The 15,543-nt window shown below is 42.5% G+C and overlaps 1 protein-coding gene and 1 pseudogene across 4 annotated transcripts; both read left to right on the forward strand.

Moving 5' to 3' along the window:
* Positions 1 to 2,295: 2,295 nt before the first annotated feature.
* LOC142217475 (sulfotransferase 1 family member D1-like) lies at positions 2,296 to 15,216 on the forward strand. Of its 4 annotated transcripts, XM_075285730.1 has the most exons (9): positions 2,296 to 2,332; positions 11,550 to 11,582; positions 12,494 to 12,669; positions 12,755 to 12,880; positions 12,963 to 13,060; positions 13,425 to 13,551; positions 14,412 to 14,506; positions 14,731 to 14,911; positions 15,017 to 15,215. In XM_075285730.1, the coding sequence occupies exons 3-9, from the start codon at positions 12,537 to 12,539 to the stop codon at positions 15,121 to 15,123; spliced, it is 867 nt and encodes a 288-aa protein (XP_075141831.1). In that variant the 5' UTR covers positions 2,296 to 2,332; positions 11,550 to 11,582; positions 12,494 to 12,536; the 3' UTR covers positions 15,124 to 15,215. The 4 variants fall into 4 exon arrangements, with proteins under 4 accessions (XP_075141831.1, XP_075141830.1, XP_075141829.1 ...); XM_075285729.1 differs by lacking the exon at positions 11,550 to 11,582 and having other exon boundaries at positions 2,297 to 2,365; positions 12,527 to 12,669; positions 15,017 to 15,216; XM_075285728.1 differs by lacking the exon at positions 11,550 to 11,582 and having other exon boundaries at positions 2,297 to 2,365.
* On the forward strand, positions 4,922 to 7,243 carry LOC142217480 (sulfotransferase 1C2-like; annotated as a pseudogene).
* Positions 15,217 to 15,543: the final 327 nt, after the last annotated feature.

Below are 15,543 nucleotides of genomic sequence, written 5' to 3' on the forward strand. Positions count from 1 at the left end.
CATCACATCCAGAAAATAACAATAGCTTCACCCAACCACAATCTTATATCTGCAAAGTATCATAATACGTATAAGTGCTGGGAGGGGGGAAAATGATGACCTTCTATATATTCAAACCCAGCTGATCCAGAGGAAGTAAACAAATCCTTCTCGATCAGATATTAGCGAGTTTTCAGAAATGCGTTAAGATTAAATCAGATTCAATTCAGTCGCCTATAGCGCTGTACTGTGAGAGCGGGGAGGAACGCCCACTCCCCTCCTCACAGTACTCGTAGACGAGTATTGCGAGGGCGTTCTTCGCCGCTCAGCATCATCACTGGGCGGTAAGCAACACCCCGCTCTCACAGTACAGCGCTATAGAGGCTACTGTGAGGAAGGGAGTTCCTGACTGACTGTCAGAAACGCTCATCTCTAATAATAATGACCATAATCTAATTAAATTACATTTATATTGTAAAAAACATGCAAAGTTTGGGAGGGCAAAATCCCTTTGGGTTTGTCCACTTTCAGACCAATATTGAGAGAAATATGTTATTGTGTGCATAATAAGTCAATTCCTCATAGTTTTCTAGATGTCTGCTTGCTGTCATTTATTGTGATTACATCTTGATTTCATCATATGCCGAGTGGCGTGGTTTACTAATACATTATATATTAGAGCCATCTCCAACCACTGAGCACCAGGGCCGCTTTAACCATAGAGTCAACTGAGCACTTGCACCAGGCCCTATGGTGGCAGAGCCCCCTTTTGGACAGTGGGACAGTCCTACATTTGCTGTCCCGCTGTCCAGGGCAGTGGGTCTGAGCTACTCCAACTCACTGACATCCATAGGACACCGATGAGTTGAAGCCAGTGATGAAGTAGGGAGCCGTTTGCTCCCTGCTTTACCACCCGTCCGCTGTCTTGGATCCAGGCATCTTGGGAGCAGGATTCATAATGTAGTGACGTCACTTACAATGCCCCTGTTACTCCTTAAATACAATGGGACCAGAGAACAGTGAATGGGGAAAGGTGACTATTAAGGTTTGTTTTTCTCTTTGATATATACAGTTGGTGACAAGAAGCTGTGGGGTGGGGGGACATGATACTGCGGGGCAAACTGAGGGGTGGGGGGGGACATGATAGTCTGGGGCAACTTGAGGGGGGGGGACACATGATGCTCCAGGGACAACCAGGGGGGTTGGGTGACATAAATTTGGAGGGGGGGCATGAAAATGTGGGGGCAACCTTTGGGGGGAAACATGACACTGAGGGACCAACTAGATAGGGACATGACATTACGGGACAACGAGGGAGGTGCGGGAACATGATACTGTGGCAGCAACCTGATGGGGGGGGCATGAAATTGTGGGGGAAACCTGAGGGGACATGACCGTGTGGGTAACATGATACTGTGGCGTTAACCTGGGGGATGGGGGGACATGATACTATGGGAGCAACATGAGGAGGACATGACGGTGTGGTGGCAATTTGGGGGGGAGGACATGACACTATCAGGGCAACCAAGGGGGCGGGGGGGACATGAGTCTGAGGTGGTAACCTGGAGGGGGATATAAAAATGTGCAACCAACGTGGAAGGGCACATTATATAGTATGGGGCCACTAGACATTATACTGTATGAGAGTCACTAAGTGCATTATACTATGTGTGGGCCATTGAGCGGGCATTATAATTTGTTCAGGTCAAGTATTTCTAAATGGTAGTAATGGGGGGGGGGGGGGCTGCTTATGAAACCTTTGAACAGGGCCCAACAATGTGTTAAACCGGCCCTGCTGAGCACCACTAGACCCAGAGTACTCACCGTATCTGATTAATCTTATTATGTGTGATACAGTCTGATGAGCTGTATATCTAATCCAATCATGTGTAACACTGTCTGCAGAATTTTATATAATACAGGTGTATCTAGTGACACCGGAATACAACAGCAACAAAGAAAAGCATATTTACAGCAGTAATCCGATCTTAGCCCGTCGTGATATGTCGTGTACACCTGGCCAAGACTTACAGGAACGTCTGTATGGCCTGTGCTGCACCGGTATCAGCTTTGGACCCCGTTGCGTTTCCTGTAGCCCGCTCTCACCTCTAGGATCTACTTTTATAACTTTTCTGACTTGTGTATAACGCATCACTTTTCAACTTCTTTTGGGGCATCTTGAATGTTCAGTCGAAATTGGGTAAACCAGTGGATCATGCAGGAGTTCACGTGAGGTAGCATTTGGCCATCTTATCCAGTCATTGGCATAAGAGCTGTGCTCACACCTTCAACCCTCTCCTTTTACAGCGGCTCCTCCTGTATTACACGCTGGTGTGACTGCTCGCTGTGCCAGGTTGTGTCTGTCCACCTCTATGTCAACTCTCAGGTAAGCAACAGACGTCTCCTGTCCATCGGTTTTCTTGCTCCAAGTTATTTATTATATTAGTAATTTGCTTGTGTCTTAGATCTTGTTGTCGCTGACTATAAATCTGTTAATTTATTAGTCTGTACCAACAAACGAAGGAAACAATGGCCACTATAAAATGCAGACATATATATCAATGTTACAATGCCTTGTAAAAGTATTCATACCCTCGAACTTTTTCACACATTGTCACCTTACAACCACAAGCTTAGATGTATTTTACTGATAACCATCACAAAGTAGCAGATAATTGTGAAGTAGAAGGAAAATGATACATGGATTTCAAAATGTAATAAAAAATCTGAAAGGTCGGACGTGAAAAAGTCTTCAGCCCCCCTAAATCAATACTTTGTAGAGCCACATTTCAGTGCAAATCCAGCTCCAAGCCTTTGAGATATGTCTGTACCAGCTTTGCGTATTTAGAGACTGAGATTTTTACCACTCTTCTTTGCAAAATAGCTCAAGCTCAGCTGGATTGGATGGACAGCGTCTGTGAATTTTCTTGTCTTGCCACAGATGTTCAATGGGATTTAGGTCTGGATTGTGACTGGACTACTCTAACACATGAATATTCTTTGATCTAAACCATCCACTGTAGCTCTGGCTGTAGGTTTAGGCTCATTATATTGCTGGAAGTTGAATCTCCTCCTCAGTCTCAAGTCTTTTGCAGTCTCCAACAGGTTTTCTTCCAGGATTGCCTTGTATTTAGCTCCATCCATCTTCCCATCAACTCTGACCAGCTTCCCTGTCCCTGCTGAAGCCCCCCCCCCCCACAGCATGATGCTGCCCCCTATGTGCCACAGTGGGGATGGCGCGTTCAGGGGGATGAGCAGGGTTACTTTTCTGCCACACATAGCACTTTGCATTTAAACCAAAAAGTTAAACTTTAGTCTCATCTGACCAGAGCACCTTCCACGTGTTTGCTGTGTCCCAATCTGTAAACAGCACTTCTTATGTCTTTCTTTCAAGAATGGTTTTCTTCTTGCCACTCTTCCATAATGGGCAGATTTGTGGAGTACACAACTTCTAGTTGTCCTGTGGACAGATTCTCCCACCTGAGCTGTGGATCTTTGCAGCTCCTCCAGAGTGACCATGGGCCTCTTGGCTGCTTCTCTGACTAGTACTCTCCTTGCTTGATCTCTTAGTTTAGGTGGACGACCATGTCTTGGTAGGTTTTCAATTGTAGAATTGAACAGTGCTCCTTGGGTTATTCAAAGCTTTGGATATGTTTTTATAACCTAACCCTGCTTTAAACTTTTTCACAACTTTATCTATGACTTGTCTGGTGAGTTCCTTGGTCTTCATGATGCTGTTTGTTCACTAGTGTTCTCTAACAAACCACTAAGGCCTTCACAGAACAGGTGTATTTATGCTGAGAGTAAATTACACGCAGCCAGACTCTATTAACTCATTAAGTGACTTCTGAAGACAATTGTGTGCACTGGGGTATGAATAACTTTTGCAAGGAACTGAAAATACACTTGTTTTGTACTCTCAAATTTTCATACACTGCAGTTTTGTAGGTTGGGATCTGTAGCTATATATATTCACAGTCTCCTGATTCAATGAACATAATTGCAGGACTACAGTGAATACTGACACTTTCACAGTCTGAGCAGTAGGATAGGAAGATTACTGTATTTAAATGTAATAGGATTTAGGAATTAGGCTTTAAAGGGGCCCTGTTACCAGTTATAAGCCAAGGGCCTGCCCAGTTCTGGTATTTGATAATATCAGGGGGCTTTTACCAATAAGTATTCTTTTATATGCTACAACATTTCCAAGGGTAGGACTGGTACTACCAAGCTCAAACTGGTAGCCCAAATTGTGAATGCAGCTCTTGATATGACTAGAGCATGCCACTCAGGAATGACATAAACACTCAGCTTCGCCAAGACTATCTAGTAACTTAAGAAGAGTCTAAGATAAGAAATGTGCAGTTACCAAACAAGAAATAAAAGATTGGGGTTGACTTAACTCTTTGCTTGCTGCACTGCACAGGCTGATTGCCATAATAGCATTCTCTATATTTCTTTCAAATGGTGCTACTCCTTTGTCATTGAGACTTTCACTCCCTCTCCTGTGCTGACAAATGTGTAAACCTGGATTCTCATCGCCTGTTGAGAGATCTGAGTGGGTTGCCCATCTTTGCAGACAACTGGGACAATACGAAGCATATCCAGGCTAGAGAAGGGGATCTGATGATAAACACCTACCCTAAATCTGGTGAAACATTGTAGACAGTATGGCAGTGCAGACCCTGTGGTCACTTTACCCATGTTGACTCTTACCATGTATGTTCGCTTCTCAGCTACAACCTGGATCAGTAAGATTGTGGAGTTAATCCTGCACAATGGAGACACTAAGAAAACTCAATGTGGAGCCATATATGAGCGGGTGCCTTTTCTAGAGTTTGCAATGCCTCATGTGTGCATAGGTAAGTGATCTAGATATGGTTACTTCAGCTTGTTTGTAATATATAGACCCACATCTAACATGGCGCCTCATCTTCTGGCACTGAAATGCTTAATGCAGTGGAGTCTTCACGTGTGATAAAATCTCATTTACCCGTGCAGATCACACCAGAAAGCTTCTGGGAAAAGAATTGCAAGGTACTGGATGTATGGAGTGGGTCCTCTGAGCACTGGGAGTGAAGAGCACCCACTGATCTTAGCTACTCTTGAGGTAGCCCAGGGTTTACTTCTTGGCTGTACACTTGGTAAATCTATGGACTGCCTCTTGTGCCATGAGACCAGGCTTATATTTCACCAGACCTATATCCTTGCTGTAGGGTTGGTTCTTCTATTACTCTATAGGCCCAGGTCCATCTACTGGATATCCTTTGTGTTGTCCATCTACTTTATACACAGTTGTATATTTCTTGCTCTGTCTGACCTCTGTCCAGGTCTGCCTCTTGCTGTAAGTTCTGGTCACTCTCACAGGCTTTGCTAATATGTAAAAAAAACTTTGTGTTGTCTTCTCCCCACAGGTGATTTATGTGGCCCGAAATCCTAAGGTGTATTAGTATCATATTATCACTTTCACCGCATGGCCGCTGTGTGCCCAGAACCGGGGACATTTGATGAATTTCTGAAAAGCTTCATGGAAGGGAGCAGTATGTATATGATGTATGACACATGAAGTATTATCTGCTGCGTTATGAGCAAAGGTCACTGCGAATGTCTCATGCCTTGTTTCACTAGCTTAACCTCCTCACACTGTAGCACACCTGCAGGAAAGGAGACTCCCTCTCCTCCCTTCCTCTTTGGTGGCACACATGCATGGAAGAAGACTCTTCTCTTTTCACACATCCTTCACATGGGCTGGAACATTCATCATTTTCACTATATTCTGCAAATGCAACCTGTACTCAATTGGTAGTGCAATTTAGTGGCCACCTCATGCCACTACAATGTAGCACAAAAGGATGCAGTATCTATAGTTGGCTTTGCCAAACCTTGTAGACCCTCTGAGCATCCTCCCAAAATACTTTTCTGAAACCCCTCACAATCACGAAGACTTTTTCTTCAAAACACATTAGATAACTTTCAGCTAAACGCCTAGAATAAGCATTTGATGGCTGATCTGTCCTACTCAAGTAGGCAGTCTTGCCAAACATATTATAATGATAATAATTGGAATCTCCTGAAATGTATCCCTGGGATTGCTCACAACCAGAAGAGCTCAGGATAAGAAAGGGCCTGCAAGGGTCAGTGATCACATCTTCTGGCCCCTGTTTGTTCCGTTGTCAGGAGCTCTTATTAATACAGTCCAGCCTAAAGGGATGATTTTAAAGGGTATGTCCACCTTAGCAAAACTTCAAGGGTTGCCTTCCCCGGCCATAAATTAAAATTTGTTTGATATAGCTGTTGTCTTTCATATACAGAACTCTGTTTAATAAGAAGAGTATAAAACGGAGTAGCACAACTACAGGAAATCTTTCAATGATGTGTCTTGCTTGCCTTCCGTAGTTTCTTATGGACCATGGGGAGAGCATGTTAAGGGCTGGTGGAAGTTGGCAAAACAGAGAGACATCCTCTATCTCTTCTACGAGGACATGTTGGAGGTGAGAATACTTATCACATCCATTGATTTTCAGAATTCTGCTGCTGTTTCCTTCACTTAGGAAGACTCTGCAAATTCCAGAGCAGAGATTTCATAGTGTCTACTTTCTTGTAAACCTCCATTTAGGATCCATAACGTGAGATAAGGAAAGTGATGGAGTTTTTAGGTAAGAATCTACCTGAAGATGTTCTGGAGAACATCAAGCAGTGTACATCCTTCAAAGCCATGAAAGAAAACCAGACGGCCAACTACATCCCCCTGCCATCCAATGTCATGGACCAATCCATCTCACCCTTCATGAGGAAAGGTATGAAAAAATACTGCCTAATGAAGTCATCATAGTAACATCTAAGGGACATTGTCTGCAGAAGGCAGGTCAGTCATTAAATCTTGTATTTGCTTTGTTCCAGGGACCTGCGGAGACTGGAAGAGTCATCTCACGGTGGCTCAGAATGGATTGTTTGATGAGTATTATAAGAAGGAGATGTCTGACACCGACCTGACCTTCCGCTTCTAGGACTACGACATAACTTTCACATCCCTATACTCCCATTAGAACTTTATAGATCCAGAATATTTTTGGTATTCATAGAATATGTATGGACTTTGAGGACGTTAAAGTGAAAAGATGTCCTTGGATCCTCCTTGTCATATGTCTGCTGGGATATCCAGAGATACAGTCAGATATAACCCTAATATATCTAATCCTAACCATGTCTGTATGTTTTGTGGTGTCATCATCCTACAATTAAAATGTATATCCTACATAAATAACATCGCTGCTCAATAATAAAAATCCATCAAAAATTCAGAAATATTGCATGCTTCAAAAACATGTTGCAGAGGGCTCATTACTATGGTGTTACACTTGTGACATCCCTGTGCTCCAATCATTACCTTCCATTCTGACATCAATGCCTTCCAAGTACTGCTTTAAAAAGAATCCTATATCACCGTGACATCACTATCCTCCCATTATAAATTATATCTCACACCTGTGACATCACTATCCTCCAGATATTTATTTTGCTTACTTATATAGCACCATCATAGCCAACACTGTTTATAAAGTATCCTACACTTGTGACACCTCTATTCTCCCATTATATATCTTACATTTGTGACATCTCTATTCTCCCATTAAGACATTTTACATATGTGACATCACTATCCTCCTATTATAAATGATATCTTACATTTGTGACATTACTATAATATACAGGCGCTTACAGGTCTGTACACACAGTAGTGCAGATTTAGTAAAACGGTCTAAAAGCAAAACTTATTTGCACCTAAAAACCAATGACAGTGCAGCTTTCATTTTGAATTCTGCTCCTGAAGAATAAAAGTTGCATTGTGATTTGTTGTCACCGACACCTGGGCCCAGCTTGGGCAATTATAGCCCATGTATTATATTACTGGCTATAACACAATATAATGAGCTTATACCGTAATGCAGCAGTGACATGTGACACCATGAGAATCCAGCAACCCTTCTAGTCTCCTCGTCTAATCCCTACATCTAATACAGAGGAGTAAAATTTAAAGGAGAACTCCCCACGGAGATGATCCCTCTACAACTGGGATCTCAAACGTATGATATCCCATGTATCCCATGATATCCCATGTATATCCATAACCATTCTTCTACCAATGCCTAGAATTAGAGAACTGGGGACATCCATGACAGCTATGGAGGTGTACAGTGCAAGGTTTTTTTCTTTTTTTGGTGTCTATCATACACATACCATTATGATAGACACCATGATAGTACTTAAGGGTTAAAGGGATCCTATCATTCAATCACTTTTTTTTCTCCCTAACACGTCGGAATAGCCTTAAGAAAGGCTATTTGTCTCCTACCTTTCGTTGTCTTCTCCACGCCACCGTTCGCCTAAAATCACGTTTTTTTCTCGGTATGTAAATGAGTTCTCTCGCAGCACTAGGGGTGGGCTCCAGCGCTCAAACAGCACTGGGGGCGTCCCCAATGCTGCCAGAGAACTGTCCAGCGCTGCCTCATCTTCTTCTGGATCGAGGTCTTCATTGCATCTTCTTCCGGTGGCGGCTTCTAACTTCTAGGCCTTGGGCCTAGGCCAAGCCAACTGCGCATACCCGCCGGTTACAATAAAATGGCCGCTTACAATACTATGTAAGCGGCCATTTTTCTTTGTCCGAGGCCTAGAAGTTAGAAGCCGCCACCGGAAGAAGATGCGATGAAGACCTCGTTCCAGAAGAAGATGAGGCAGCGCTGGAGAGTTCTCTGGCAGCATTGGGGACGCCCCTAGTGCTGTTTGAGCGCTGGGGCCTTCCCCCAGTGCTGCAAGAGGGCTCATTTACATACTGGAGAAAATCGGTATTTCAAGCGAATGGTGGCCTGGAGAAGACTTCTAAAGTTAGGAGAATAGCCTTTCTTGAGGATATTCCGACATGTAAGGGAGAAAAAAAAAGTGATTGAATGATAGGATCCCTTTAAGGTCATGCACTGCTTCCCATTGAAATGAATGGAGTGGCGCACAATGTGCTCAACCAATGCCTCATTCAGAATGTCCCATGTTGTGGGAGAATTTTACACCTACAATAGCTCAAAATTCTGGAGGTAGCTATAGATGCAACCATATTCATTGCAAATGCTGTCGGTGCACAAAACTGCTGACATGTAGTCCATAGGTTCTACAATATGTTGGTCGCACAACTATGAGCTTAAAGCTAAGCCCCATGTGGCGTCCCGCAGCAAAGAAGCACTGTGGGAAAAACCGCGGTGCCAACGTATCACAGTTCTTCCTGCATTGAGAAACTAGTTACTGGGAATAGGGTGCTGCAGGTTCTCTCTTAGATCTATTCCTGCTATTTAGCAGATGCGCCATTCACTTCCTTTATTTACACAGCGAGTGTCTGCTATAGTGAGGTTAGGGTTTGGCTTACACCTACCTAAGAAATTCTGCTTTGTTGTGAGAGTTATTCTTGGGTGAAGAAAAGTGATAGAGATTGAGTCCTCCTACGTATGAACAGCATTTTAGTGTTTTTTCAGCAGCTTCTTATGTGCATAGCTAGTGCTATTATCTGTAATGTGAAGGGAAGCAGCAACCTGGCTCCTTCTACATTTATGCACTATATACGTTTAGTAATGTATTAAAGCTATTAGACTTTCACTATCATATCATACCGCCATTCAATTATTCAGCTATACATTCATACAGCTATTCATATCTCTAAGCTACATTATATTCTAAGCACTTGGACAATTGCATCCCTTTTTTTGTGTGTCTTAGACATAGAGACTTATCTATTTGTCCAGTTTGTAATCACTTTAATAAAAGTTGAGTTTTATAGTTAAGATTTTCATTATCACAGCCATTTTTGGGTTTTTTTCAGTTGTATGATTTTCTGACCCTATTGACATTCTTATAATAATTCCCTTATATATAACAATCTCTCCATGATAATAGCTCGCATATAAATAACAGCTTCCCCTTAGCAGGTAATCCCTTAACCTTACCAGAAAACAAACAAATCTTTTACTTACCTCACCACACTCCCATGAGGAGCGGAACGGATGAAGACTCTCCCTGTAGTAGTGGCACAGGTGGAGCAAAGCAGTGACGTCATCTGCACCATGACGCTCTGTGCGTTTCTGGAGGTATTCTATGGCAGAGGATTTAGTAGGCCCGCTGGCCTTGGTTACAGATAAATGTACCTTTGTCTTCCATCAATTCTTCTGGGTACACTTGCAGTTTTTGGCAGAACTGGACAGGGAGGTTGTTCTCACCATCTTGGGAGAACTAAGCACAGATCTTCTGTGGATGTAGGCTTCCTCCAATCCTTCTGTCTCTTCATGTCATCCCAGACAGACTGGGTGATGTTGCGCTCAGGGCTCTATGGGGGCCATATCATCATTTACAGGACTCTTCCCTTCACCTTACCTTATATAAACCTCACCTTACACCTTAACGTACCTTACATAAACCTCACCTTACTCCTTACTGTACCTTATATAAACCTCACCTTACCGTACCTTATATAAACCTCACCTTACTCCTTACCGTACCTTATATAAACCTCACCTTACGCCTTACCTTATATAAACCTCACCTTACCTTATATAAACCTCACCTTACGCTAGGCTCACACTAGCATTGTCTGTCCATTGTTTTAATCCATTTGAGGACCAGGACAACAGACAAGTTAACCACTAAAACAGCGGTGTCATACGGAGCCCATTAACTATAATGGAGTCGGTCGTTGTGTCTGTTGTTTCAAAACTGAAAGTGATGGAAAACAAAACCGTGTGTTCAGGACTTTTTTGTTCCCTGATTTTGTGCACACTGCAATGCAAATGTAGCCGTATAATTATAATTTACATTTGTACTTTATACACTATTGATTTATTTCTTTGTGTGATTTTATTAGTCCATGACCAAGGTCAGATCAAGATCAAATATTGGCCACAGAACTTGTATTGTCACATGCTGGATAAATAAACCTGCCTGGGATTTCCTCATAGACTGAGTGCCGCGGTTTACTAATACATGATATATTAAAAGTCATCTCCCACAACTGAGCACCAATAGATCCAGAGTACCTACCGTATCCGATTAATTTTATTATGTGCGATACTGTCTGACGAGCTGTGTATCTAATCCAATTATGTGTGATACGCTCTGCAGAATTACACGTGATATAGGTGTATCTAACAGCAGCAATGAAAAGCATATTTACAGTAGTAATCCGAGTCCAGCCAGTCGTAATATGTTGTGTACACCTGGCCAAGACTTACAAGAACGTCTGGGCCACTTGGTATCAGCTCTGGATATTGTGTAGCTGCGTTTCCTGTAACCCGCACTCACCTCTCGGATCTACTTTTATTGACTTTTCTGCTTTATATATAACTCACTTTTCACCTTCTTTATAGGTACAGGACATTCAGATGAGGTTGGGTAAACCAGTGGATGACACATGAGATGTTATTTGGACATCTTATCATCCAGTAATTGGCGTAAGAGCTGTGCCCACCCCTAAATCTCTCTCCTCTTCCAGCTGCTCCTCCTGTATCAGACGCTAGTGTTACTGCACCCCATACCAGGTTGTGTCTGTCCACCTTCGTATCATCTCTCAGGTAAGCAATGGATGTGTCCTGTCCATTAGTTATTTCATATCATAGTATTTTGAGATCTCGTTGTCACTTACTATAATTCTGTTCCTCATTTATTCGTCTGTATCTACAAACAGAGGAAACAATGGTGGCTATTAAATGTAGATATGTATATCAATGTTTAATACACTTTTGTATTTTTTTAATTTTCATGCACTGCAGTCCTGTAGGTTGGGATCTATAGCTATGTTTACTGACAGTCTCCAGGTTTGTGAATAGAATTACAGGACTACAGTGAATACTGACACAGTCTGAGTAGTAGGATAGAAGGAAGATTACTGTATTTATATGTCATAGGATGCTTTAAAGGGGCTCTGTTACCAATTGTAAGCCAACAGCCTGTCCAGCTATGGTATTTCTTAATATCAGGGGGCATTTACCAACAAGTAATCCCTTAAAACTAGTAGTACCAAGCTTAAACTGGCAGCCCTAAATGTGAATGCAGCTCTTGATGTGACTAGAGTATGCCACCTAAGAATAATATAAAGACTTACTTTAGTTTTTATGGCCCCGTCCCTTTGTTGTCATATTCTGTTCCATATCGCTTGATGGGGTCTTACCCCCCTCCTCTTGTTTATAGGTGCAGCCTGTGTGTCCATTGCGCCATCTGTTTGTTCGCTTTGTTTTTGTCGTTTTCTGTTATCCTTAAAAAAAAACTTTAATAAGATCTGATTTAACATAAAGACGTTGTCTCGCCAGGACAAACAAACAATCTAGTAACTCAAGAGGAGTCTGAGATAAGAAATGTGCAGTTACCTAAGAAGTAATAAAAGATTAGGGCTGAGTTAACTTCTTCTTTGCTGCACTGTACAGACATATTGCCGTAAGTGTGTTCTGCATCTCTTTCCAATGATGCTATTCCTTTCTCACTATAGAAGACACCTGCACCCCCTCTCCTGCACTGACAGACCTGTAGACATGGCTTCTCGACGCCCGTTGAGAGATCTGAGTGGGTTGCCTATCTTGGCAGCCTTTGCCGACAACTGGGAGAATGCGAAGTGTTTCCAGGCTAGAGAAGGGGATCTGATGATAAACACCTACCCTAAATCTGGTGAGACATTGTAGACAGTTTGGCAGTGCAGACCCTGTGGTCACTTTCCCCATGTTGACTCTTACCATGTATGTTCGCTTCTCAGGTACAACCTGGATCAGTGAGATTGTGGAGTTAATCCTGCACAATGGAGACACTAAGAAAACCCAACGTGGAGCCATATATGAGCGGGTGCCTTTTCTAGAGTTTGCAGTACCTGATCTGCCCACAGGTAAGTGATCTAGATATGGTTACTTCAGCTTGAGATAAATGGTCCATATCTTCCTATATCTAACATGGCGCCTCATCTTCAGGCACTGAAATCCTTAATGCAATGGAGTCTCCACGTGTGATAAAATCTCATTTACCCGTGCAGATCACACCAGAAAGCTTCTGGGAAAAGAACTGCAAGGTATTGGATGTATGGAGTGGGTCCTCTGAGCACCTGGGGGTGAAGATCACCCACTGATCTTAGCTACTCTTGAGGAAGCCCAGGGTTTACTTCCTTGATGTACTCTTGGTGAATCTATGGGCTGCCTCTTGTGCCATGAGACCAGGCTTATATATTTCACCAGACCTTCATCCTTGCTGTAGGGTTTGGTCCTTCCATTACTCTATAGGCCCAGGTCCATCTACTGGATATCCTTTGTGTTGTCCATCTACTTTATACACAGTTGCATGTTTCTTGCTCTGTCTGACCTCTTGCTGTAAGTCCTGGTCACTCTTACAGGTGTTGCTGATATGCAAAAAAACTTTGTTTTGTCCTCTTCCCACAGGTGATTTATGTGGCCCGAAATCCTAAGGATGTATTAGTGTCATATTATCACTTTCACCGCATGGCCGTTGTGCACCCAGATCCGGGAACTTTTGATGAATTTATACAAAACTTCATGAAAGGAAACAGTATGTACATGATGTATGACACATGAAATATTATCTGCTGCGTTATGAGCATTTTTTTCACTATCTTAACCACCTCACACCGTGGCACACCGGCTGTATAATTCCTGCTGTCTCTTTGTTGGCACTCCTGCAGGGAGGAGGGCTCCTTCTCCTCCCACACATTCTTCACATCACCTGGAATCTTCTCCATTTTCGTTATGCTCTGATAATACAACTTGCTCTCCAGTGGTGGTGCAATTTACTGGATAGTTCATGCCACTACAATTTAGCACAAAAGGGATGCACTATCTATAAGTGGCTTTACCACTTTACAGACCCACTAAGCATCTTCCCAAAATATTTTCTTGAGACCCTTCACAACCAGGAAGACTGTTTCTTCAAAACACATTACATAACTTTCAGTTAAATGGCTACAATAAGCATTTGATGGTCGACCTGCCCCACTAAAATTGCCAGCCTAGCCAAACATATGATAATGTGTATGGCAATCTTTATAGTTGTCCTACTAATGAGGGCACAATTGGATTCTCTTGAATTGTATCCCTGGGACCCCTCACAATCAGTCAAGCTCAGGAAAGAAAAGGGCCCACAAGGTTCAGTGATGATCACTTCTTCTGGCCCGTTTGCTCCGTTGTCAGGAGCTCCTATTAATTCAGTTCAGCCTAAAGGGATGATTTTAAAGGGTATGTCCACCTCAGCAAAACTTCAAAGGTTGCCTTCCCCGCCGGCCATAAGTTAAACTTTGTATGGTATAGCTGTTGTCTTTCATATGCGGAGCTCTGTTTAATAAGAAGATTATAAAAGGGAGTAGCACATCTGCGGGATATCTTTCAACGATGTGTCTTGCTTGCCTTCCGTAGTTTCTTATGGACCATGGGGAGATCATGTTAAGGGCTGGTGGAAGTTGGCAAAACAGAGAGATATCCTCTATCTCTTCTACGAGGACATGTTGGAGGTGAGAATACTTATCACATCCATTGATTTTCAGAATTCTGCTGCTGTTTCCTTCACTTGGGAAGACTCTGCAAATTCTGGAGCAGAGATTTCATAGTGTCTACCTTCTCTAAAGTGTGTACAGTGATTATGCTGGGACAGATCTAGGAATGCAATAATTCCTGATGTTTAATGTACTGAACGCCATATTTTTGGGCTAGTGTTGACTTGTAAACCTCCATTTAGGACCCAAAACGTGAGATAAAGAAAGTGATGAAGTACTTAGGTAAGAATCTACCTGAAGATGTTCTGGAGGACATCAAGCAGCGTACATCCTTCAAAGCCATGAAAGAAAACCAGATGGCCAACTACAGCACCATCCCTTCCAATGTCATGGATCAATCCATCTCACCCTTCATGAGGAAAGGTATGGATAATCACTGCCTAATGAGGACATCATAGTAACATTCAAAGGACATTGTCTGTAGAAGGCAGGTCATAGTCATTAAATCTTGTATTTGCTTTGTTCCAGGGACCTGTGGAGACTGGAAGAGTCATCTCACGGTAGCTCAGAATGAATTGTTTGATGAGTATTATAAGAAGGAGATGTCTGACACTGACCTGACCTTCCGCTTCTAGGACTACGACATAACTTTCACATCCCTATACTCCCATTAGAACTTTATATATCCCAATTTTTGGGGGAATTAATATACCGTGTTGGCCAAAAGTATTGGCACCCCTGCAATTCTGTCAGATAATACTCATTTTCTTCCAGAAAATGATTGCAAGCACAAACTCTTTGGTATTAATATCTTCATTTATTTTGCTTGCAATGAAAAAACAAGAGAGAATGAAAAAATAGTCAAATCATTGATCATTTTACACAAAACTCCAAAAATGGGCCAGACAAAATTATTGGCCCCTTCAGCCTGATACTTGGTAGCACAACCTTTAGACAAAATAACTGCGAACAACCGCTTCCAGTAACCATCAATTAGTTTCTTACAATGCTCTGCTGGAATTTTAGACCATTCTTCTTTGGCAAACTTCTCCAGG

This window comes from Leptodactylus fuscus, chromosome 8 (genome assembly GCF_031893055.1).
Source record: "Leptodactylus fuscus isolate aLepFus1 chromosome 8, aLepFus1.hap2, whole genome shotgun sequence".
In the NCBI taxonomy this organism is placed as follows: Eukaryota; Metazoa; Chordata; class Amphibia; order Anura; family Leptodactylidae; genus Leptodactylus; species Leptodactylus fuscus.